This window comes from Saimiri boliviensis, chromosome 5 (assembly GCF_048565385.1).
Source record: "Saimiri boliviensis isolate mSaiBol1 chromosome 5, mSaiBol1.pri, whole genome shotgun sequence".
Taxonomy (NCBI): Eukaryota; Metazoa; Chordata; class Mammalia; order Primates; family Cebidae; genus Saimiri; species Saimiri boliviensis.
In genome coordinates this window covers 21,953,872-21,977,679 of record NC_133453.1, presented here as the reverse complement: position 1 = coordinate 21,977,679, position 23,808 = coordinate 21,953,872, and the positions used below count along the sequence as shown (strand labels likewise).

General features: G+C 48.7%; 3 protein-coding genes across 16 annotated transcripts; 2 read left to right on the top strand and 1 right to left on the bottom strand.

Moving 5' to 3' along the window:
- The first annotated feature begins 84 nt into the window (after nt 1–84).
- On the top strand, nt 85–7,226 carry ANKZF1 (ankyrin repeat and zinc finger peptidyl tRNA hydrolase 1). 4 transcript variants are annotated; one of them, XM_003925506.4, is made up of 14 exons: nt 87–196; nt 539–716; nt 2,094–2,206; nt 2,546–2,648; nt 2,776–2,969; nt 3,349–3,461; nt 3,556–3,703; nt 3,989–4,217; nt 4,407–4,559; nt 5,430–5,913; nt 6,075–6,186; nt 6,309–6,476; nt 6,612–6,697; nt 6,895–7,226. In XM_003925506.4, exons 2-14 carry the CDS (start codon nt 569–571, stop codon nt 7,016–7,018), a joined length of 2,175 nt encoding a protein of 724 aa, XP_003925555.2. In that variant the 5' UTR covers nt 87–196; nt 539–568; the 3' UTR covers nt 7,019–7,226. The 4 variants fall into 4 exon arrangements, with proteins under 4 accessions (XP_074255103.1, XP_003925555.2, XP_003925556.2 ...); XM_003925507.4 differs by having other exon boundaries at nt 87–254; XM_074399002.1 differs by lacking the exons at nt 6,612–6,697; nt 6,895–7,226 and having other exon boundaries at nt 85–196; nt 5,430–5,894; nt 6,309–6,415.
- On the bottom strand, nt 4,556–19,938 carry GLB1L (galactosidase beta 1 like). Of its 3 annotated transcripts, XM_074399004.1 has the most exons (18): nt 19,709–19,938; nt 17,631–17,769; nt 17,251–17,417; nt 16,855–17,005; nt 16,612–16,672; nt 10,726–10,820; nt 10,455–10,629; nt 10,308–10,366; nt 10,093–10,214; nt 9,947–9,987; nt 9,627–9,745; nt 9,260–9,334; nt 9,050–9,139; nt 8,805–8,918; nt 8,394–8,525; nt 8,080–8,295; nt 7,637–7,913; nt 4,556–5,311 (listed from the first exon to the last, which is right to left on the bottom strand). In XM_074399004.1, exons 2-17 carry the CDS (start codon nt 17,697–17,699, stop codon nt 7,644–7,646), a joined length of 1,956 nt encoding a protein of 651 aa, XP_074255105.1. In that variant the 5' UTR covers nt 17,700–17,769; nt 19,709–19,938; the 3' UTR covers nt 4,556–5,311; nt 7,637–7,643. The 3 variants fall into 3 exon arrangements, with proteins under 3 accessions (XP_074255105.1, XP_074255104.1, XP_010334581.1); XM_074399003.1 differs by lacking the exon at nt 4,556–5,311 and having other exon boundaries at nt 7,184–7,913; nt 17,631–18,555; XM_010336279.3 differs by lacking the exon at nt 4,556–5,311 and having other exon boundaries at nt 7,184–7,913.
- Nucleotides 19,937–23,350, top strand: STK16 (serine/threonine kinase 16). 9 transcript variants are annotated; one of them, XM_003925513.4, is made up of 8 exons: nt 19,938–20,000; nt 20,367–20,556; nt 21,120–21,339; nt 21,576–21,709; nt 21,874–21,994; nt 22,121–22,216; nt 22,631–22,752; nt 22,859–23,350. In XM_003925513.4, the coding sequence occupies exons 2-8, from the start codon at nt 20,471–20,473 to the stop codon at nt 22,995–22,997; spliced, it is 918 nt and encodes a 305-aa protein (XP_003925562.1). In that variant the 5' UTR covers nt 19,938–20,000; nt 20,367–20,470; the 3' UTR covers nt 22,998–23,350. The 9 variants fall into 9 exon arrangements, with proteins under 9 accessions (XP_010334582.1, XP_003925562.1, XP_010334583.1 ...); XM_003925514.4 differs by having other exon boundaries at nt 19,957–20,267; XM_010336280.3 differs by lacking the exon at nt 22,631–22,752 and having other exon boundaries at nt 19,937–20,000.
- Nucleotides 23,351–23,808: the final 458 nt, after the last annotated feature.

The following is a 23,808-nucleotide window of genomic DNA, read 5'->3' as shown; positions in this document are numbered from 1 at the left end:
AAGAGGCGGGGCTAAAGGCTCGAGGCGGGTCTTAGCCTGTCAACGGCCCAATAGTGTGCTCTACGTGGGGCGGGGCTCAGGTGCGGACGCCAGCGGTTGTCCTCTTTGCTGCTCCGTAGTGACGGGGATTGCTGTGTTGCAGAAATCCGGCTGTAGACCTGTGGACTTGTGTGCGGCTCAGCTCCCGGGGCTTTTGGTGCGGCTTCTAAGGGCGTGGGCGAGTTGCTGTGGGCCAGTCATTGCTGGTCGCATGGGTAACGAATAAAGTTCGGCTAGACAACCTCAGTTATTTTTAACTCTGTTGGACTCATTTGAGAGCTGGATGCTCCCCCATCTTTCATTATTTTGTGGGCCGAGACGGGGGTTTGAGAAAGCGGACTGGGGTCAAGGTAGTCATCTCACAGCTGATTCCTGGTAGCAGGATGAGGGATGAGAAGCCTTGCGGTGCAGGAGAAACCAAGTCAGGCAGGCAGGCAGGAGACGCGGCAGTAGGATCTCGTTTGGGGAAGCTGTGTTTCTTACCCGCTTTCTGCTCCAGGAGCTGCTGCTAAATCCTTTCTGCTCAGCCATGTCGCCGGCTCCAGATGCAGCCCCGGCTCCTGCTTTCATCTCCCTGTTTGACCTCAGCGCGGATGCTCCGGTCCTTCAGGGCCTGAGCCTGGTGAGCCATGCGCCCGGGGAGGCTGTGGCCCGTGCTCGGCGTTCTTCCTGTTCAGGTATCCGGGAAGATTTGGAGTGGATCTATGTGAAACGTGACAGGGCTCCTTAGAGTGTATTGCCCGCTCAGGGAACACATTCTTACTGATATTCCCGAGCTTAGGAGGCCAACTTATTTATCTTTCTGCTTGATTAAATTCACTTAATCTCTGGGTAATTTCCAATACAACCCTTGTTATCAAACAAGTCTTTTTGCTATTGCATATGTCTCCTCACTTTACCACCATTGGCTTCAAAAACACTTCAAACTTTCTAGATACATTTTCAAAGTTCTCAGATATACATATTCCAGATTTAACTGGGCACCACTCAAATTATTCCTTTTTGCTGAATATAAAACAATTTATTTGTTTTGTATAGTTTTATTTTTTGAGACAGAGTCTCGCTCTGTTGCCCAGACTGGAGTGCAATGGTGTGATCTCCGCTCACTGCAACCTCTGCCTCCCAGGTTCAAGTGATTCTCCTGCCTTAGCCTCCCAAGTAGCTGGGACTATAGGCCTGCACCACCACGCCCATCCAATTATTGTACTTGTAGTAGAAACGGGGTTTCATCATGTTGGCCAGGCTGTTCTCGGAACTCCTGGCCTCAAGTGATCTGCCTGTGTCAGCCTCCCAAAGTGCTGGGATTACAGGCATGAGCCACCGTGCTGGGCCTGTTTTGTGTAACTTTAGTTTGGCTCCATGTTTTCTTGTGCCTTTCTTTTTCTTTGAGACGGAGTTTCGTTCTTGTTACCCAGGCTGGAGTGCAATGGCGCGATCTCGGCTCACCGCAACCTCCGCCTCCTGGGTTCAGGCAATTCTCCTGCCTCAGCCTCCTGAGTAGCTGGGATTACAGGCACGTGCCACCATGCCCAGCTAATTTTTTGTATTTTTAGTAGAGACGGGGTTTCACCATGTTGACCAGGATGGTCTCGATCTCTTGACGTCGTGATCCACCCGCTTTGGCCTCCCAAAGTGCTGGGATTATAGGCATGAGCCGTTGCACCCGGCCCTCTTGTGCCTTTTAGACAAACTGTACACTAATTGGAAATGTGAACTTTAGAAAATATTTGAGAAGTCTTTGTACAGTTAGAAATAATTTTAAACTTAACGAAATTATTTTCTATAGGATTTGCCTAAACAATCTGTTTAGCTAATTTAAATACAATATTTTATTTACACTCATTTTACATACATCTTTTCAGAAGCATGTTTATCGCATTAAGTGATTGCCGTACTGTTTATTTCATGACTACTAGAGTGTAAATTCCTTGAAGGCAGTATCATGCCATCTTTTTTGTATCCTCCTCTGCTTTGTATATCACATACTGAATATAATTCTTGTCACTGTGGACTTGGGCTCCCTTTCTACGTCCAGTTACTCTTCCCTTATTTAGGCTCAGGGGAGAGAGAAAGCCCAGAAAGAAAGCAACTCCAGGGTCCTACGGATATTTCAGAGAAGTTATTTTGTTCAACATGTGACCAGACCTTCCAGAACCACCAAGAACAGGTAATAGGTCAGGTGCAGAGCTAGATGTTAGAAGCAAAAGTGTAATGGTGGGTGGGGAGAGGTAGACATTTGTTTTGTCTTAAGAAGGGTCCATGCAGGCTCACGCCTGTAATACCAGCACTTTGGGAGGCTGAGGCAGGTGGATCACCTGAGGTCAGGAGTTCGAGACCAGCCTGGCCAACATGGTGAAACCCCGTCCCAATCAATCAATCAAGGTCCATGCTTTGATTGAGGCAGTTGGTGTTACCTGGTCGTACTTCTAGAATTCTATATGGCCAGTATACAAGGTCAGGCTGGGGCATATTTCCATCTTTATCTCACTCTTTGTCTTTGTACTAGAGGGAGCATTATAAGCTTGACTGGCATCGGTTTAACCTAAAGCAGCGTCTCAAGGACAAGCCTCTCCTGTCTGTCCTGGACTTTGAAAAGCGGAGCTCCACAGGTGATTGGTAGGGCAACCTGTGTAGAAATCGGACATGGAGGTATAAGAAGGCACTAGTTTTATAGAGTTTGAGGAAAGAACAAAGATGGGGTATCTAACTTGTGTATCTCCTATTGTCTGTCTTCAGGAGATCTTTCTAGCATCTCAGGATCAGAAGACTCAGACTCAGCCAGTGAGGAGGACTTGCAGACGCTGGATCAGGAGAGGGCTATATTTGAGAAGCCCAACAGACCCCAAGGCTTTTACCCTCATCGAGTTCTTTTCCAGAATGCCCAGGGCCAATTTCTTTATGCCTACCGCTGTGTCCTAGGCCCTCATCAGGCAAGTGACAGTACAGGTTGTATGGCTTACCCCAGCCTTTTGTATACCCAGCCTAGATTTCCCTTAGCCTAGTACATTTCTCACTGCTTCTCTTCCTGTTGGGTGTGGGTATCATGCTTGACAACACAGTCTTGGATTGAAACTGGCCTGAATTGTAGAAGGGTTAAGTATAATGGAATTAAGTTTGGAAACAAAACAATTTAGATTAGAATTATGGTTCTTGACTGCCTCTTCAAGCCTCAGATTTCCTTGTTAATCAAACGGAAATAAGTCTCAGGGTGGTCATATTAAATGAGGTAATGTTTGTGAAAAATGGCACTTGGTTTCTTGCTGTCAGTGAATGCAACAGGTATGTTTCTGATGCTTCTCTGTCATCAAGAATCCCCCAGAAGAGGCAGAACTCCTGCTACAGAACCTGCAAAGTAGAGGTCCCAGAGACTGCGTGGTGCTCATGGCTGCAGCTGGGCACTTTGCTGGTGCCATATTTCAAGGGTGAGAGGGTGCTGCATGGGGGTAAGGATGGAGTGGATCCTGGTTGCCAGGGAGGACCAGCTGGTTTCCAGTACTGAGTCTGTACTGTCTACAGAAGAGAAGTGGTGACACACAAAACCTTTCACCGCTACACGGTGCGAGCCAAGCAGGGCACAGCCCAGGGGCTTCGGGATGCCCGGGGTGGGGCATCACGCTCTGCTGGAGCCAACCTGAGGCGCTACAATGAAGCCACACTCTATAAGGTGAGTTAAGCCTCTTAGACCTGGCGGTCCTGATCTATTCTTTTTGGCATCTCAGTTCAACTCACTGTTAAGTAGGGAGGTTTTGGGCTCATATCTTTCCAATTTTCCTTATTTCTAGGTAGACGATGGCAGATTAAGGATTCCCCAGGAGCCTTGGTCCTCTAATTTTTTCCTTTGTGTTATCCTCTTCTTTCCACTCCTTGCACTTCTGTGGGCCATCTTTTTAGTAGGCGATTTAAAAATAGCAAGTAAGGGTATGCAGGACTGAGCTACTCTCTTTTCTAGGATGTTCGTGACCTGCTGGCAGGGCCAGGCTGGGCTAAGGCGCTGGAGGAGGCTGATACAATACTGCTGCATGCCCCCCGCTCTGGCCGGTCCTTGTTCTTTGGAGGCAAAGGGGCACCCCTGCAAAGGGGGGATCCCCGACTTTGGGATATCCCCCTCGCCATCCGCAGACCCACCTTTCAAGAGCTACAGCGTGTGCTCCATAAGCTGACCACTTTGCATGTCTATGGTGAGCCTTTGCTCCAGATCCCGATTCCCTAGACCTTCTTGTTCTCTCCAGCCTAAGCCTCCATTCTCATTGGTATATCCAGAGGATTTTCTAAGCCTTGGACTGCAGCACAGCTACATCTTCATTGAGAGAAACCTGCACTAGCTTCTCCTCAGCTAGGGTTGAGAAAGATCTTTTGTTTTATGGCAGAAGACGACCCTCGGGAAGTGGTCAGACTGCACTCACCTCAGACACATTGGAAAACAGTAAGAGAGAAGAGGAAGAAGCCTACTGAGGAAGCAATAAAGATCTGCAGTGATGAAAAGGAAGCACTTGGGCAGAATGAGGAATCTCCCAAACAGGGTTTGATTACTATCTGGCAACTCTCAGATCTGAGTTTCTGTCCTAGAAATGCAGTGGCAAATTCCCTGCTCTCATAACTGACCCGTTTCCTTATTTAAACACACACTCACAGAGTGTCTATTATCTTAGCAATTACTGAGGCATGTTTAATGACCTTTCCAAATCTATTATCTTTTTTTTTCTTTTTCTTTTTTTTTTTTTTTTGAGGTGGAGTCTTGCTCTGTTGCCCAGGCTGGGGTGCAATGGCATGATCTCGGCTCACTGCAACCTCCGCCTCCTGGGTTCAAGCTATTCTCCCACCTCAGTCTCCCCAGTAGCTGGGATTACAGGTACCCGCCACCACACCTGAGTAATTTTTGTATTTTTAGTTGAGACGGGGTTTCGCCATATGGGACAGGCTGGTCTTGAACTCCTGACCTCAGGTGATCACTTGTCTTGGCCTCTCAAAGTGCTGGGATTACAGGCGTGAGCTGCCGTGCCCTATCGATATTTCTTTTATTATGGATGTTTCCCCAGAGCTTAAAAAAGTCTCTGCATGGAGCAGTTGTGTGGATGTGTTGCGTGGATCTCACGTAGTTGATCTTGCGTTGGATGCCCTGGTTTGGGTTGAGGGCGCTTCTATGCTTTCCTCTATTGTGCAGCATCCTAAGGCTGCTCATAGGGAGAGTCCAGGGACTCTTGGCCTTGTCTGGGCTGAGAGCCTGCTTTCTGCATGGGATATAATGGACTCAGCTCTTGATGTGCTGCTTTATCTGGGTGACAAAATAAAAACAATTTCATTTCAGGCTTTCATTCTTATGCATTGGAGGCATCTGCTTCCACCCTCTGAGTACTCCCTAGATGGATTTCACATGTTGGCTTTTTCCCTAGGTTCAGAGTCGGAGGGAGAAGATGGCTTCCAGGTAGAGTTGGAGCTAGTGGAGTTGACCGTGGGGACTCTGGATCTTCGTGAGTCTGAAGTATTCCCCAAGCGGAGGAGGAAAAAAAGGAGTAAGAAGGAGAAAAGCCGGGACCAGGAGGCTGGGGCACATATTACTCTTCTCCAGCAACCTCAAGAGAAGCCTTCTGCACAGTCATCCCAGGCAGTTGCCACCCCCTTGGGCCCTTTGCTGGATGAGGCCAAAGCCCCTGATCAGCCAGAGCTCTGGGATGTGCTGCTTGCTGCTTGCCGAGCTGGAGATGTTGGAGTGCTGAAGCTTCAGCTGGCTCCCAACCCTGGAGACCCTGGAGTGCTGTCTCTGCTCAGTGCCCCCTTAGGCTCTGGTGGCTCTACTCTCCTGCATGCAGCAGCTGCAGCTGGAAGAGGCTCAGTGGTTCGTCTGCTGTTGGAAGCAGGTGCCGACCCCACTGTGCAGTGAGTAAGGCTCCCTATTCTGAGTCATTTTGGGTATAGAGGGGATATTTTGGAGGTTAAAGTTGGCATTAGCTACTTGACAATATTCCCTTGTTCTGGTTAGGTGATGTTGGGAAAGATAGGAGGCAAGTTAAACCCATTTTTGGGGTTTTTGCACCTAGGGACTCTCGGGCCCGGCCACCTTATACCGTTGCGGCTGACAAATCAACACGTAATGAATTCCGAAGGTTCATGGAGAAGAATCCAGATGCCTATGATTACAACAAAGCTCAGGTCAGCTGGAATAGGAAGCAGAAGCAGAGTGGGAAGGCCTTACAGATCCTGGCTAGATCTTTTCTACTTCTTGCAGTTTTACCAAGGATAGCTTATAGGTTCTTATATCTGACATCCTCCAGGTGCCAGGACCATTGACACCAGAAATGGAGGCACGGCAGGCTACACGGAAAAGGGAGCAGAAGGCAGCCCGGCGGCAACGGGAGGAACAGCAGCGGAGACAGCAGGAGCAGGAGGAGCGGGAACGAGAAGAACAGCAGCGATTTGCCGCCCTCAGTGACCGAGAGAAGGTGAGGCTGGACGTTCTCTTGTCCACAGCAAGCCTTCCTTAGAGGTCTAATCCCTTCCCCAGCGTGCAGATGTCACTTCTTGGGTGCCCTACTCACCAATGGGGGCTGGTCCTTAACACAACTTCTCTCCCTCAGAGAGCTCTAGCTGCAGAGCGCCGACTAGCTGCTCAGTTGGGAGCCCCTACCCCTCCAATCCCTGACTCTGCAATCACCAATGCTCGGTATGGGGCAGGGGGTTGAGGGAATGGGTGGGCCGTAATGTGGCAGGGACCACTGGGGACAAGTGAATTGAGTGCCTGCACAGTATTCAGAAGGGCTGTTGAGGGGATTTGAGATGTTCTGGCAGGAGGAGGGATGGGGAGAGCTTGTGTTGGAAAGTTTTGGGGGTACCTGTCTAGCCATTTTTCTTCCTCTTCAGACGCTGCTGGAGTTGTGGGGCATCCCTCCAAGGCCTCACTCCCTTTCACTACTTCGACTTCTCTTTCTGCTCCACACATTGCCTCCAGGATCATCGCTGTCAGGCAAAGAAGCCCTCTTCTTGATCTCTTACAGCTCTACCTGGGGCCAATTCATGGCCCTGAGAGGGCATATTCACAGCAGCCCTAGGTTTTTTCTTCCCCATGAAACCAGAGATTATTCAGAAGATGGGGGTGAAGGACACTCGGGAACCAGGGCAAAGACAGGGCCACGGAGGTATGTGGAGCTGGTACTGTCTCTGGAACTTTAATCACAATAAAGTTTGGCAAGGAATATGTACTTGTACTTACATTCAGAGGTATTGTGGCCTTTAGTTCCTTATGGTCACCATGGCCAGCACCAAGGAATCCTGCCCACTGCATGTCCCGGGTACAAGGGATTTTACCTTTCTTTTTTTTGAGATGGAGTCTTGCTCTGTAACCTAGGCTGGAGTGCAGTAGCATGATCTCCACTCACTGCAACCTCTGCCTCCTGGGTTCAAGCAATTCTCCTGCCTCAGCCTCCCGAGTAGCTAGGATTACAGGCGCCCACCACCACGCCTGGCTAATTTTTATATTTTTAGTAGACATGGGGTTTCACCATGTTGGCCAGGCTGGTCTTGAACTCCTGACCTCAGATGATCCACCCACCTCAGCCTCCCAAAGTGCTGGGATTACAGGCGTGAGCCACCGCGCCCGGCTTACCTTTCTTTCAGTGCCCACTTAACTCCATTGGTTCAGAAGCACTCAGTGTATCCGCTGAGAGAGAATCAATACGTAGCCCGTGCAAGGTGCTGTTGAGGATAGGCTTATCCAAAAATTGGACTTGGGGCTGGAGAGGCACATTTTCTAGTTCCAGCAATGTGATTTTGTTGAGGGCTCCCTTAGGAAAGAGCAGGAATCTTGGCACATAGAGGGTCTGTTGTGGCCCTCGCATTGTCCAGTACCGGCCCAAGTTAAACCCATTGATCCAGACTTGGCCCTGGGGAATAGGGAGCAGGAAAGGGAGGAAAAGAAAGGGTCAGCTCTTCGGAGGTAGAATCGTATCCTTTTGGGTTTCTAATCAAAGGATACTGTCTGTTCCCCTCCTTTTATGATTCTTCTCTTTTGCCTCCCCGCTTACCCAAACCACCACCATTAGCAATTACCTTGGTCCATCCAGGTAGATACAGAAATGTGTCCCCAGCTGAGCCTACAATTGGAAATGTTTTGGAGTAGAATGTGGGGCCAGAAGGAGCTTGAGGATGTGGACTTTTCAGCAACTGGAGGGGAAACCACCACTTTACAAGGTTATCAATTTTCAGAGGGAACATCATCCACTGGGTAAGGACTGTGTGTCCCAGAATTGGTGGCTTCAACAGGCCCTGTAGGGAAGGCAGATGAAAAGTCATCATTCACTAAGCTCTGGGTCCAAGCTATCCTTAATCAAGTCCTGGGATATAACTAGGCAAAGCTAGCTCACCTTGAAGTCACTGCTGTTAGACCCAAAACTCAGCCTTCCCATGTTCTCCAGCAAGATATCCAGTTTGGACCCCAGTTTCCCCATCAAAAATAGTTTGTCTCTCAAATTTCGCTCCAAAACACCCTGGAACACCTGTGGATAGGAGATAGGATAGGTGCAAGGCTCAGAATCTAGCTCTTAGCCACTGCATAGGAAACCACATTAGGACACTTATTTGGAGGACAGAGAGAACGTAGCTATCTATTCTAGAACTCTATCCTTAATCAAACTCTTCCTCATCCCAGCTTATCCCTGGAACCCTCTGCAAATGTGAGCAGACAGATGGGAAAGGGTAAATATGGAGAACTTAAGGCTAACACTTCCTGGGGAAGAGAGGAAGCTAGGGCTCACAGCCTGGAATTAGGTTCTCACCCCATCCACCATCACATAGGCACGGTCATGGACTCCATTATTTGGCACCCAGAATGGTGTTGGCTCAAAAGTGGTATGGGTCAGATAGGTTCGGTACAACATGAAGCCATGGTCCTGGGTATGGAAGAATGAGTACTTCAGACAAAGAGTGATACAAAAGGACACTGTGGTTATAGCCAAGGAACTTTTGGTTATAGCTGCTCAGGGAGGTTGTCATCTCCACCAGATGTGGGTTTATGTCTTACCTGCTTGACATCCTCAAAGGTCATTGGCAAGATTGAATTAATGGGCCCATGGGGGCATAACAAGTCTAGGAAAGCCAGCAAATGCCCAACCTATTAGGATAAGGGAGACGAATCAGAATATAAGGGAAGTTTCTGGATAGAGGACAAGAAAGAATAGGCTATTCAGAAAACAAAGGCGTGGTATCAGAGAAAAGATGTGGAGGAACTTACCGGGTGGAGAGTCAAAGGTCCAAGCATCATCTTGGGGCTGGGGGGAGGTAAAGGTCCCAAAGGAACTTCCTGGAACTGAGCCCAAATTCTCTCAGAAGCCATAGGAAAACCACAGACAACAATACCTATTCCGAGACTCTAGGTAGTTCTTAACCTGGGGCCCAGGGAAGGGCTTCAGGGGTCATGAAGGCTCTATTTTGCACACCCGAGTTTCTTTGCACATAGTCCCATTTGGGTGAATGGGAAATGCTTCAGTGAGATGCTGAGCTGTGGCCCAGAGAATAACCACCAATTCATGGGATCCCTTTACAATGTGGGCACTCCCCCGAAATTAATAAAAGCCTTTGGAGCTTAAGTGGTAGAGTACCTTGCTGATAACATTTCGAAGAGCAAAAAGCTTAGGTGTAGGGTCTCCTGCTTCAGATATAGGTGCATCATAGTCATAGCTGGTAGTAATTGGAAGGAAGCGTCCCTTCTTATCGGCGCCTGAAGTTGAGCCAATTTAATTAATTCAACATATATTTCAGATGACAGGCACTACTAAGCATGTTTCATGCAGAGGAATTTTGCCATGAGAGGGGGCAGTGGTGGCCATATTTAGCTTCTAGACATGCTAATCCACCTAGCCCTTAGATTCTAATTCTCTGTTACCTCCCTGCTTCTATCCCAGGGACCATTTGGACTCACCATTCCAATATCCAAAGTTGGTACCTCCATGGAACATGTACCTGAAGTGAGGGAGGGTGGGGAAAAGGTAAAAGCCGACTCACTGAATCTTAACTTTCATCCCAACTCCCAGCTACAGTTATACTGGCCCTGGTGTCTTTAGTTACATGTTCACACTGGCTCCCAACTCAAGCATGTTCTCTAGTCCTTTGGTTACAGCTGACACAGACCGTGTGGAGTGATTCTGGCCCCAGTAATCCAGCCAGCCTGTGTAGTACTCAGAGTTTACCTAGAATGTGAAATGAAAGGAGCTGTGAGTGAGATGGAACTGAGCTGGATCCATTCCCACCCCTGATTCTCTGATTCCTCTCTGGTCCCTCACCAATGGCCCATGGGGTTCATACTTCCGAAGCAGGGTAAAGATTTTGGTCATGTTGTCAGCTGCGGAAAAAAGAGAAAAGAAAAAGACAAATATCGTGGAAGAGTCGTCCCTTCCCCAGACTCCACTCCCAGCCCTTGCTTAGGAGACCTGGGCCAAAATCTACAGTGGTATAGAGTCCCTGGAGGGAGCCACACTGGAGTCCTTCAGGCCCATCTGTAGTGAAGAGCAAGATCTTTTCTCCTAGTAGTGCACGGAATAGCCCAGCCAAGTGCCTCATGTAGCTGGAGTCACAGGCTCCGTAGCTACCGTATTCATTCTCCACCTGCCAGAGGGAAGGGAAAGTGGAGCCCAGATATGGGATGGAGATAAAGAACCCCTTGCACCTCCTTCCCCTGCCCCAGTCACATCCCTCTTGTACCTGAATGCTAATGATGTTGCCCCCATTGTGGTAAAGCCATGGATATATCTTGGGCAGCAAAACCTTGAACCAGGAGTCCACTGCAGCAAGGAAGTCTAAAGGAAGGAGCAGAGCTTCTTTGTTAGGGGCTAACATTACACTTGCTCAACACTAAATACAGGAAGCAATGACTCGTCAAGAAATTCCCAACCCTAAGCACCTTGTATATTTGCATGTCAATGAAATTTGAACATTGGAAACCTTAAAGTGTTTCTTTTCTTTTCTTCTTTTTTTTTTTTTTTTTTTTTTGGAGTGCAGTAGTGTGATCTCAGCTCACTGCAACCTCCACCTTCAGGGTTCAAGCGATTCTCCTGCCTCAGCCTCCCGAGTAGCTAGTATTACAGGCATGCGTCACCACACCCAGCTGATTTTATATTTTTAGTAGAGACCGGGTTTCTCCATGTTGGTCAGGCTGGTATCGAACTCCCAGCCTCAGGCGATCTGCCTCCCTTGGCTTCCCAAAGTGCCAGGATTACAGGAGTAAGCCACTGCACCCAGCCCTAGTGTTTCTTAAGAACAAATATAAGATGCTTATGTGAATTTAATGGTATCTACACAAAAAAATAAATAATAAGAAAAATATTAAATATATAGCCTAGAGAATGTAATCAACTTATACCTGAGATTGCTATGAAGTAGCATGGGAATTCACAGAAATGTAGAATATCTGATCTGCTCTGATGTAACTGACAATGCAGGTGATTTAAATAACCAATTGAAACATCATTATACAGGTTGAGCATCCTCAATCTGAAATTTGAAATGCACCAAAATTTGAAATTTTTTAGTATCTACATGATGCTACAAATGGAAAATTCCACATCTGACCCTTTTTTTTTTCTGATGGTCCAAAGTATACAAACTTCATTTCATGCACACAATTATTTAAAATATTGTATTCCTGGATGAGTGCAGTGGCTCAAACCTGCAATCCTAGCACTCTGAGACTCTGAGGCAGGCAGATCACTTGAGCCCAGGAGTTTGAGACCAGCAAGGCAACATGGTGAAACCCTGTTTCTTAAAAAAATAAAACATGGCTGGGCATGGTGGTTCATGCCTGGAATCCTAGTACTTTGGGAGGCTGAGGCAGGCGGATCACCTAAGGACAGGAGTTTGAGACCAGCCTGGCCAAAATGACAAAACCCCATCTCTACTAAAAATAAAAAATTAGCTGGGCATGGTGGCACACACCTGTAGTCCCAGCCAATCAGGAGGCTGAGACAAGAGAATTGCTTAAATCTGGGAGGCAGAGGGTGGAATGAGCTGAGATAATGTCACTGTACTCTAACCTGGATAACAGAGTAAGACTCGATTTCAAAAAAAATAAAATAATAAAACATAAAATATCCTGTAATCCCGCACTTTGGGAGGCTGAGGCGGGTGGATCACGAGGTCAAGAGATCGAGGCCAACCTGGTCAACATGGTGAAACCCCGTCTCTACTAAAAATACAAAAAATTAGTTGGGCATGGTGGCGCATGCCTATAATCCCAGCTACTCAGGAGGCTGAGGCAGGAGAATTGCCTGAACCCAGGAGGCGGAGGTTGCGGTGAGCCGAGATCGCGCCATTGCACTCCAGCCTGGGTAACAAGAGCGAAACTCTGCCTCAAAAAACAAAACAAAACAAACAAACAAAAAACATAAAATATTGTATTCACTAGCAGGGAAGGAGGATGAAAAATGGTGGTATGGGTCAGGAGCAGTAGCTCACGCCTGTGATTCCAGCACTTTGGGAGGCCGAGGCAGGTGGATCACCTGAGGTCGGGAGTTTGAGACCAGCCTGACCAACCTGGAGAAACCCTGTCTCTACTAAAAATACAAAATTAGCCAGGTGTGGTGGCACATGCCTGTAATCCCAGCTACTTGGGAGGCTGAGGCAGGAGAACTGCTTGAACCCAAGAGGTGGAGGTTACAGTGAGCTGAGATTGTGCCATTGTACTCCATCCTGGGCAACAGAGTAAGACTCCATCAAAAAAAAAAAAAAAAAAAAGGTGGTATGGCTGGGCACGGTGGCTCACACGTGTAATCTCAGCACTTTAGGAGGAGGTTGAGGTGGGTGGATCACCTGAGGTCAAGAGTTCGAGACCAGCTTGACCAACATGGCGAAACCATGTCTCTACTAAAAGTACCACAAAATTAGCTGGGGATGGTGGCAGGCACCTGTAATCCCAGCTACCCAGGAGGCTGAGGCAAAAGAATAGCTTGAACCCAAGAGGCGGAGGTTGCAGTGAGCCAAGACCATGCCACTGCACTCCAGCCTGGGCAACAAGTGCGAAACTCTGTATGGGGGGAGGGGAACGGGGGGAGAGGTGGTATATGGAGAACAGAGAGGAAGTCCAGGCGCAGTGGCTCACACTTGTAATCCCAGCACTTTCAGAGTCCGAGGTGGGTGGATGACCTGAGGTCAGGAGTTTGAGACCTGCCTGGCCAACATGGCAAAACCCTGTCTCTACTAAAAATACAAAAAATTAGTAGGGTGAGGTGGTGAGCGCCTGTAATCCCAGCTACTCAGGAGGCTGAGGCAGGAGAATTGCTTGAACCCGGGGGTTGGGGTTGCAATGAGCCGAGATTTCGTGACTGCCCTCCAGCCTCGGTGACAGAGCAAGATTGTCTTAAAAAAAAAAAAAAAAAGTATATATATATATATATATATATATATATATATACAAACACATATATATACATATATGAGAGAGAGACCAGGAAGGTCTCACCAAGGTGACCTCCTCAGGAAGCTTGTGATGAAGTAACACCACATGAAAAGGCCGCAAAGCCCAAGGCCTGGTGGGTTTGAAGAACAGCAATGAGGCCACTGTGGCTGGAGCAAAGTGAACATGGGGGAGAAGAGCAATAATGCCCAGGAGGTGACTGGGGCCAATTGTGTAGGACCTACCACTTTAAGGATTCTATGGTTCATATTCAGAATGAGATGAGAACCTACTGGATAGGTTTAAGCAGAGAAATGACAAGATCTGAGACATATCTTTAAACTTATATTTGAACAGGATCACACTGGCTACTGTATTGAGACAAGACTATATGGAGGAGAGGACAAATGAGGGAAACCAGTTAGGAAGCTATAAAATAAGCCAGGTGAGAGAGATGGTTTGGACCAGAGTGGAGGCAATGGGGGTGATAAAAAGTACTTAAATTTAATGTTTGTGAAGAAAAGCTGATAGGAATTCCTTTTTTTTTTGAGACAAGGTCTCATTGATCTGTCGTCTGGGCTGGAGTGCAGCGGCACGATCTTGGCTTACTGCAACCTCTGCCTCCCGGTTCAAGTGATTCTCCTGTCTCAGCCTCCCAAGTAGCTGGGATTACAGGAACCCACCACCTCACCCAGCTAATTTTTTGTATTTTTAGTAGAGATGGGTTTTTGCCATGTTGGCCAGGGTGGTCTTGAACTCCTGATCTCAGATGATAGGATTTTCTGCCAGATTGAATGTGGGGTAGGGTGGTCAGTAAAGCTTTCTCTGAAAAGGGTCATGTGAAGAGCAAGGCAAGAACATCTCGGTAGAAGGAATGATATATGCTATGGTCCCCAGAGATTGTAAAGACAGGTGTGAAAGATTATACCATAGTGCTTAGCTTGCCCCATTGGAAAATGGAGTTGTCATTAGCTGAGAAGGGAAGAAGGGAAGGAACAAGTGATTTGGGAGGCAATGCTAGGAACTTAGTTGTGTCATTGTGCCTTTTATTTGTCCAAATGGAGAAGTCAAGCAGGCTGGATATACGTATTTGAAAGACAAGGGAAAGGTCCCGGCTAAAGATACATATTTCAGGGTCATCAGCTATTAAACGGAATTAAAATTCCATCATGCAAATAGATGAGAATATAGAAGGAATGAGAATATAGAAAAGAGAAGCATCCAAGGACTGAACCCTGTTACACTGAGTGGAAAGGAAAATAGAGAAAAACCAGTAAGAGACTAAGAAGAAGTGGTCAGAAAGACTGGAGGGCAGGGGCAGGGACCAGATAAGTGAGGTATCATGGAAGGTGAGAGAAGAGTGTATTTCAAAGGACAGTGTGACCAGCTGTGCTGAATGCTGCTGATTGGTTAAGCAGGATGAGGCCTGAAAGATCACCATGGATTTAGCAATGTAGAGGTCACTGGTTTTCTTGCGCAAAACAGAGAATGCATGTTGGTGTACCATGAATACTTTATCGTTTTAAATGTATTTCAGTCAGCTGAATTTGGGAGATACTACGAGGAACATAAAGCTCTCCGGCTCTCCTAAGAAGAAGTGAAACAGCACCTGGATAGAGCCCCATAGATATAAGGCATTTTTCCAGGGCAGTATTTTAAAAAGTTATAAATCAGATAATCTTTTCCCTTGATAGCTGCACCTGAAGTGAAATCGAAACTTGAAATATTGGGCATTCTCAGAGCTTAATCTTGAGTTCTCACCCCTGCTTTCTCTATACTCTTTCCCCAGGCGTTCTCTCAGTACCCATGGATTTAAATGCCATCTTTAGACTGATGACATCCGAATTCATATGTCTAGCTCAGACCACTCCACTAAGCTCCATAGTCATACATTGCTTACTTAATATCGTCACTTGAGTGTGACATGAAAATTTAACATGACCAGGACAAAACTATTGTCTGCCCCTAAAGTTGTTCGTCTGCCACCCTTGCCTTGATGCCTTTCTTTCCCAATCATACCTACACCACCTCACCCTCTCCCTTCCAATCAAAATCTATCAACAAGTCCTGGTGATTTTTATCTCCAAACCATCTCTCAGGTCTGCACTCTTCCTTCTTTCCTACTGCCATTGCCTTAGTCTAGGCACCATCATCTCTGCCCTCAGCAAAAGTGATAGGTCCCAATTAGTTTCTCCACCCCTGCCCTTGCCCCCTGAATACATTTCCCACATCCAGGCTGAAATATTTTAAAACACCATGTCACATTTCTGGTTAAATTTTCTCAGTGTTTTTCTACTGTACTTGGAATAAAACGCAAGTTGTTTGCAGTGGCACACAAGGTCCTGCCATCTCGACCGTCTCCATCTCATCTTCGATTTCATGTTATACTGTTGTCTCCCTACCCACCTATGCTCCAGCCATGCTGGTCCATTTTCAGTTCCTCAGTCATGCCATGTTCTTTCCCATCTCGGGGGACCTCTATCATCCCTTCTACCTGTAATATTCTTGCCTCACTCTTCATAAGGCCAGTGTTTCCCTTCCCTAGAAGTCAACTGAAATGCTACCTTCTCAGAGAAGGCTTTTCTTACCACCCTACCTAAAAGACGCCCACTGGCATTCATATCTTAACTCCTTGTTTACTTTCTTGTATAGTATTTTTACAGCTTGCAATAATAGGGGTTTTTTGTTTTGTTTTGTTTTGTTTTTTTGAGATGAGTCTCGCTGTCACCAGGCTGGACTGCAGTGGCATGGATCTTGGCTCACCGCAACCTTCACCTCCCAGGTTCAAGCAATTCTGCTTCAGCCTCCCGAGTAGCTGGGACTATAGGCGTGTGCCACCAGGCCCAGCTAATTTTTGTATTTTTAGTACAGATGGGGTTTCACTGTGTTGGCCAGGATGGTCTCCATCTCTTGACCTTGTGATCCACCTGCCTTGGCCTCCTAAAGTGCTGGGATTACAGGGGTGTGCCACTGCCCCCGGCCCTTTTTTTAAAAAATAAGTTTCTTCCACTATATTATAAGCTCCACTGCACAATAATGGGAGTCTGTCTGGTCCCCCAGTTTCTAGTATCCTGCTAGGCATGAAGGAAACACCTGGTATGTGAATGATGAACTCCAATTTGGGAATGGTCTCTTCTGCTTTTGGCACCCAAATGGCCCATTTTACTTGCTTCTGTGTTAAATCTTTTGTCTTAACTCACCTGGATCTGAGGTTCTTAGATGAATTTCAGGTTTTCGAAGCAACCAGGATGGGAGACCCCCCTGAGACAAACATAAAGACGACATAGAAGCATGTAGGTTTTGTTTTGGGGTGTGGTGGCGAAGGAAGGAAGGGAAGGAATTGAGTATAGTGCTGGAGATGGCCCTAGAGGGTGGGCAGATGGGGGTGGTCTAGGAACCACACAAGGATAACTCTGGTTCTATCCCTCCTCCAGCTGACTCACCATCTCCCATTCTGCACAGATGTAAGGTCCTGGTCTCAGTATGACCAACAGGTTCGCTAGAGCTGCCTCATTCAGAAAGGCAATGAGGTCCCGGCTGCCATTAAAGTTATAGACCCCAGGCTGTGGCTCATGGTAGTTCCAGGGCACATAACTGAGAAAGGAAGAGGTTAACAGAGCCCAAGGTAGAGAGACACCAGGAGGCCTAAAGGCTCAGGCCTTGCAGGGCATCTCCAGGAAGCGGCTGGAAAGAGGTCCTACCCTGTCCTTTCCCACCCTTGGCCTAGGAGTCCTGGAGCTCTAAGCCCTTGTTTAAACATGCCAGTCTTCCCGTCCCGACCTCCTTTCTAAGTGGGTGGTAGATCCCACCCCTTCGTGGCTCTTGCCAACACTTCTTACAACTGTATGGCGTTGAGGCCGCTCCATCGCATCTTTAAAAGCCGGTCAGCCCAAAGCACTCGTGGTACCCGAAAGTAATGCAGACTGCCAGATACATAGCGGAACGGGGCCCCATCTAGGAGAAACCTGTCATGATCCCGATCCACTACGAATGACCGAGTGTCTGCCTACAAAGAGAAAGAGACGCTGCTCAGCAGAGGCCTGGAGGGAGGGTCGAGGGTCAGTGCCTGCCCAAAGCGGAGGAGATGGAAGTAGCCCCGAGGGTGGTTTGGTTGTTGCTTTTGACTTTCTCTTATCCGCTGGATCTGGTCCTTCGTCACCACATTCCCCCCGCGCCCCCCCCCACCCCCCCGTCACCAGGTTCAACTGCTTCATCTTACCTGGGGCAGCAGTAGCGTCAGAAGCGGCAGCAGCAGGGAGCGAAGGCAGGATGGCTTTTTGGGAGCCATGGCGCTTACAGGGCTCCTCTCGTCAGAGACGGCAGACAGACTGTCACGTGTCGGATTCCTGGGAGGGAACCTCAACAAGCAAGGGGGCGGAGACCACCTCAAGTTGCCAGGCAGTTAGCCTGGACTTCCTCCTCTCCAGCCTGCAGCCACCCCCTACTCTACTAGTTTGTAAAATCCTCTTTATCATGCTAAAGTGCAGTTAACCAGTCAGCTTCATCAGCGTCACCTGAGAGCATTGTTAGAGATACAGAATCTGGGCCGGGCATGGGGGCTCTTGCCTGTAATCCCAGCACTTTGGAAGGCCAAAGCTGGAAGATCACCTGACATCAGGAGTTCAAAACCAGCCAGGCCAACATGGCGAAACCCCGTCTCTACTAAAAACACAAAAATTAGCTGGGCATGGTGGCCAGCACCTGTAATTCCAGCTGTTCAGGAGGCTGAGGCAGGAGAATTGTTTGAACCCAGGAGGTGAAAGTTGCAGTGAGCTGAGATCAGGCCATTGCACTGCAGCTTGGGCAACAAGAGTGAAACAATGTTTCAAAAACAACAACCAAAAAAAAAAAAAAAAGGAAGAAATACAGAATCTGGCCAGTTGCGGTGGCTCACACCTGTAATCCCAGTAGTTTGGAAGGCTGAGGCAGGTGGATCACCTGAGGTCAAGAGTTTGAGATCAGTCTGGCTAATATGGTGAAACCCATCTCTACTAAAAATACAAAAGTTAGTCAGGACTGGTGGCGCAAGCCTGTAATCTCAGATACTAGTGTAGCTGGGCAGGAGAATTGCTGGAACCCCGAAGGCGGAGACTTCAGTGAGCTGTCCTGCCACTGTACTCCAGCCTGGGCAACAGAGAGAGACACTGTCTCAAAAAAAAAAAAAAAAAAAAAAAAAAAAAAAAAAAAAAAGAAAGAAAGAAAGAAAGAAAGAAAGAAAAGAAAAGGAAAAAAGAAAGAAATGCAAAATCTCAGATCCTACCTCAGACCGACAGAATCAGAATTTGTATTTTAACAAGATTCCCAGGTGATCCTAGGCACCTTCAAAATTGAGAAGCATGGCTTGACCTGACTGGGCTCCCTGAGGACAGGGAGTGCCCCGTTTCTCTCAAATCCTTAGCTTCCAGCACAGGGCCTGGCACATAGCAGGTTAAATCTGGATGAATGAATGTCAGAACCAAAGGGCTAAAACATGTTCAGAACCAAGGGAAACCGCTGGAAAATCTTCAGGGTGATCCGGGGTGTGGAAGGGGGCAACCAAGTCCTAAGAAGGACCTTTTTCCTGAGAGCCCTGTTTCAGCAAAACAGCCATTCCCTCCTGGCCATTCCACCTTCTTTGGAAGTGCACCACTCTCCAGCTTACCCCTGCCTGCCTTGGCAACAGATGTCAAGGACAACTGTTTTGTGCCAAGGCTTGGAAATTTGTGAATTTCTGTTCCTTCTGCTTTTACAGTCTCAAGCATGGGATGTGAAGATCAGGGTAAAATAATTACCGTTGATACGTACTGAAGGCTATGTGTCAGATATTGTATTAAACACTGTACATCTCATTTAATCTTCAAACAACTCCATGAGGTAGATAATTAATTTCCATTTCACAGAGGAGGAGAGGAAAGGACGGTAACATGAAGTAGCCTGTCCAAGATCAGGCAACTATGTTACTAGAGCTGGCATTTCAACTAGTCAGTCCGGCCTCACGGTTAAGCTACTTAACCTTAGGTACTATTATACCTGTTTTACAGGTACCAAAATTAAGGATCCGAGAAGTTAAGAAACTCGCGCGAGGTTACACAGCTAGTATGCTATTAACATTCAATTTAGAAACTAGAAGTCTGGTTCACAAGCCTGAGCTCTGAATCACTGAGACTAAAGGGTAGTGGGATACAGGCCAGAGCCCGGGAAGTTGTACGGGATCAGGAGTCCAGGCCACCAGACCCGCCCCTCCCTGGATCCCCCTCCGGGCTGCAGTGCAGTTGGCCGCTTTCTGCCCCAGAGCGCCGGAGGTATGAAGCCTCCTACCTCCAACATTGGGAGATGGAGATCCTGGGGGCCTCGGGCCGAGCCCTGCTTTGCTCCCCTTTGGCGCAGGTGCCTACGTCTTGACCCCTACTGAAGGCCGAGTAGAGAACCCTCACAAGGGTCCTGCGACCCGTCCACCCCAGGCCTAGCCCGCCCCGGGCCTCTCAGCTCCGCGCCCTCACATCCTCCCGCTGCCTAGCGGTTGCTAAGCTATCGCGGGCAGTTGCGCCGGTGCAGACTGATGATGTCAGCGCTGCTTCCGGTCCGTGGCGCTGAGCTCTGGCCGAGCCAGGTCAGTCGGGGAGTGCAGGCTGGCCCACGCTGGGCTCCGAAGCCAGGGGTGGGCCCTGCCAGGAGTGGGCTTGAGCCTCGCACATCTTTTGAAACTGCCCTGTGCTCTGCTTTTGCGGCGCGACGGGCATGGGAGCGGGGCTGCCCAAAGGTGGGCTGGGGTTGGAGGAAGTGCCTTGGTAGCCGCTGTGTGTCTGTTCTGAGGCCTTAAGGCCCCTGACCCCACCCTTGGAGCTGGCGACGGAGGGTGTTTTCCCTGGACAGTAGTGTAGGTTCCAGAGACCTGGGCCTGAGCTCTCTGCATTGGTTCCTCAGGGGTCGTCTGGATTGTGCCGGACCTGCGACCCTGCCGTTGTTTTCTTTCCAGTATGATCCGCTGGGCTCCCGGCACATCTTTTGGAAGAGCCCACTCACCCTGGACGAGCTCTTCGGTAGCCTCAGATCGTCCTTGAAGAGGATGACTGAGACATTATGGGCCACGCGCTGTGTGTCTGCTCTCGGGGAACTGTCGTCATTGACAATAAGCGCTACCTCTTCATCCAGAAACTGGGGGAGGGGTGAGTGTTTGGAAGTCAATTAACTAGTCCTCAAGGTTATGGTCATTGAAGGGCAGCGGTCTGCACTTGTTTGGGCCACAAGGGTTTTATCCCTATCCCTGTCCTCTCTCACCTGACAGAGCTTAGCTACACGGTATCAAGAAGGTGGATCCTGGAGCCAGGCCTGCTAAAACCACTTCGTGTGACCTTGATAAACCATGGTTTTTTCCATCTGCTTAATGGAGATAATTATGCCTCACTGGTGGAGTTGTGAGATTTAAATGAGATAATGTTATAAAATTTCTCACCCAGTGCTTGGTTCATAAGTACTTGATAAGTGTTGGCTATTATTTACTTCTGTCAGGTGCAGAGCTCTCTATTATGACCATAGGACCTCAAAGATTTCTATATCTCTGCTCCTGAGGAGCTCACAGTGTAATATTCTTCAGATTTCACTTAGAGCCACATCTTGGGAGGGTTTCTGCTAAATGGGAAGAACACCCCACTCCCTACCAGGAAATTTCTCTAGGTCCAAGCCATGTGGGAAATGACCACGGCCCTTCATTGACCCCTTTGGCCCACAGTGGGTTCAGCTATGTGGACCTAGTGGAAGGGTTACATGATGGACACTTCTACGCCCTGAAGCGAATCCTGTGTCACGAGCAGCAGGACCGGGAGGAGGCCCAGCGAGAAGCCGACATGCATCACCTCTTCAATCACCCCAACGTCCTTCACCTCGTGGCTTACTGTCTGAGGGAGCGGGGTGCTAAGCATGAGGCCTGGCTGCTGCTACCATTCTTCAAGGTCAGAAAGACTCTTGGTTATGGAGGGGGTTGCAACAGAGCCACGTACCCAAGGGCTGTGTGAGCTGCCCAGCATGTTAGGAAGCAGGGACCACGTCCTGGGTTTGGCCACTTTGGATTTGGGGTTTGAGGTGTGTGTCATGAAAGGGCTAATAGGCTTTGTCACATGGAAGGGATCAGGCCTAGGGAGCAGAGGCTCCAAAAACATCTCCAACTGTAGGGAAACTTGTGTTGCAGAGAGGTACGCTGTGGAATGAGATAGAAAGGCTGAAGGACAAAGGCAACTTCCTGACCGAGGATCAAATCCTTCGGCTGCTGCTGGGGATCTGCAGAGGCCTAGAGGCCATTCATGCCAAGGGTTATGCCCACAGGTCAGTGGGAGGACCTTGTGTGCTTGCTGGGGCCCAGAAGAAGAGCTTCACTAAGAGAAATGGGAAGTCTGTTCTCTCAAGAAACAGCCTGCATGATTCTTTTGCTCGCTGGGATTCCAGGCTTCCTGTCCAGAGATGTCCAGGTCATTTCTACTTCCCTACAGAGACCTGAAGCCCACCAATATATTGCTTGGAGATGATGGGCAGCCAGTTTTAATGGACCTGGGTTCCATGAATCAAGCATGCATCCACGTGGAGGGCTCCCGCCAGGCCCTGACCCTGCAGGTAAAAGAGTCTCCATGCTCCTTTTCTCACCAGTTCCCCATTCCCACCCCTTCCCGTGCATGCCCTGGTTTGGTCACATGACCATGCCCTGTGCCCCACTTTTGAGCTCTGGGACCACTGTTCCAGGACTGGGCAGCCCAGCGGTGCACCATCTCCTACCGAGCCCCAGAACTCTTCTCTGTGCAGAGTCACTGTGTCATCGATGAGCGGACTGATGTCTGGGTGAGGAGCATGTAGGTGGGCATCTGGGTAGGGACGGCTGTGGCTCTGTACCCACTGTGGAGTAGAGTAGGTCATTGGTTTCTGTTGCATGGGGCCCCAGGAGCCACAATATGTCCCCATCCACTTCAACTTCCTTCCTGGGAACTGTCACTGATACTGTACCCACTTGCACCGGATGTGGTATAATCCCTGCCCCTGAACAGGGTGAATACAGCTCAGTGTCAGTACTGAAGGCACTGGCTAAGCAGGGGCTGCAGAGGCCTCTGGCTGACTGGCAGTTTCTCTGGGCCCTGGCAGTGCCATGTGGCTGAGGTCAGCATATTATTTTTAGCTTATTTAGTCTCCTTTTACCACAGAAGGAGAGAGATGTCACCTCCATTGGTCCCTTCTAGGGACTAATCAAGTTATACTCAGTCCCTAGGCTGCGTGCTATACGCCATGATGTTTGGGGAAGGCCCTTATGACATGGTGTTCCAGAAGGGTGACAGTGTGGCCCTTGCTGTGCAGAACCAACTCAGCATCCCACAAAGCCCCAGGTGAGCAAGCAATGAATGTGCCACCAGGTGTTTCAGACTCCCCCCTGGTATTAGCTGAGTTGGCGGATAGGCGTCATCCAGTCTCCCTGAGCTCCTCCCTCCACAGGCATTCTTCAGCATTGCGGCAGCTCCTGGCCTCGATGATGACCGTGGACCCACAGCAGCGTCCTCACATTCCTCAACTCCTCAGTCAGCTGGAGGTGCTACAGCCCCCAGCTCCTGGCCAGCACACTACCCAAATCTGAAAAAGCAGTGGCATGTTGAGAAGGTGGCCCCTTATGCCTTAGAAAGGGGTTTCCATCCCTCATTGGAATCTCCCCCCATTCCATCCAGGACTGCTTTCTTACACTTGGGGGTAGTGGGGTCAGGACAGTCATCTCAGTCCTGCATCCGCTCTTCTGCTTTCTTACCTCTAAGAGCAAAATCTGGGCAAGGAGCCTTACTGAGTGGGGGTGGGTGGGGGTTGGGAAAAGGGAAACTACTGGGATATGGAACATGGCTCTGAGTGGGACTGCTGAGCTCATATCATGTTCTGCCTCCAAATCTGGGAGCAGGAGAATGTATAAAGAAGAATAAAGTGGAAACAGGTTGGTGTGGATCTTAGTCTCAGTGTTCCTGGAGTGAGAGAAGAGGTGCAGGGCACCCAGAGTCTGGTTGCCATTTCCAGGTGAACAGCCTGGGAAGAAGAGGGACTGGTACAGAGTCAGCAGTGGTGTGACTTCATTCCATGGAAGGAGGTTGGTTAGCAGTGGACAGTTCTAGTTTGTCTTAGATCAAAACTTAAAGCTGCTTGGGCTTAAGCTGGTGTCTGCCTGTGTCAAAACTGGGACTAAGGCCCCCTAAAAGCACCCAATTAGTTCTTTCCTTCCTTCACTCCTGGGTTGAGTAGTTGTCAAAGCAGCCCAGCCGGTTTGCCAGGCAAGGGCCTCTGGGTGGAGACACCTGAGGAAGCTTTGGGACAGCTATGTTACAATCTCCCATCCTCGGCCTAGGGGCAAGGGGAGTGGAGGTGGCAGCTGTTTTGGCTCATGTCTCCCTGATGGTTCTAGCTCATAC

Bases quoted from the DNA above. Each gene is read 5' to 3' on its own strand.
- GLB1L (XM_074399004.1), bottom strand. From the start codon at position 17,699: ATGGCTCCCAAAAAGCCATCCTGCCTTCGCTCCCTGCTGCTGCCGCTT. The intron at 17,418-17,630 runs GTAAGATGAAGC...TTCTCTTTGTAG, and splicing joins TGACGCTACTGCTGCCCCAG to GCAGACACTCGGTCATTCGT. The intron at 10,215-10,307 runs GTGAGGGACCAG...TTCACATTCTAG, and splicing joins ATGAACCCCATGGGCCATTG to GTAAACTCTGAGTACTACAC.
- STK16 (XM_010336280.3), top strand. From the start codon at position 20,471: ATGGGCCACGCGCTGTGTGTCTGCTCTCGGGGAACTGTCGTCATTGAC. The intron at 21,710-21,873 runs GTCAGTGGGAGG...ACTTCCCTACAG, and splicing joins GCCAAGGGTTATGCCCACAG to AGACCTGAAGCCCACCAATA. The intron at 21,995-22,120 runs GTAAAAGAGTCT...CCACTGTTCCAG, and splicing joins GCCAGGCCCTGACCCTGCAG to GACTGGGCAGCCCAGCGGTG.
- ANKZF1 (XM_003925506.4), top strand. From the start codon at position 569: ATGTCGCCGGCTCCAGATGCAGCCCCGGCTCCTGCTTTCATCTCCCTG. The intron at 3,462-3,555 runs GTGAGAGGGTGC...TACTGTCTACAG, and splicing joins GCTGGTGCCATATTTCAAGG to AAGAGAAGTGGTGACACACA. The intron at 4,560-5,429 runs GTTTGATTACTA...CTTTTTCCCTAG, and splicing joins TGAGGAATCTCCCAAACAGG to GTTCAGAGTCGGAGGGAGAA.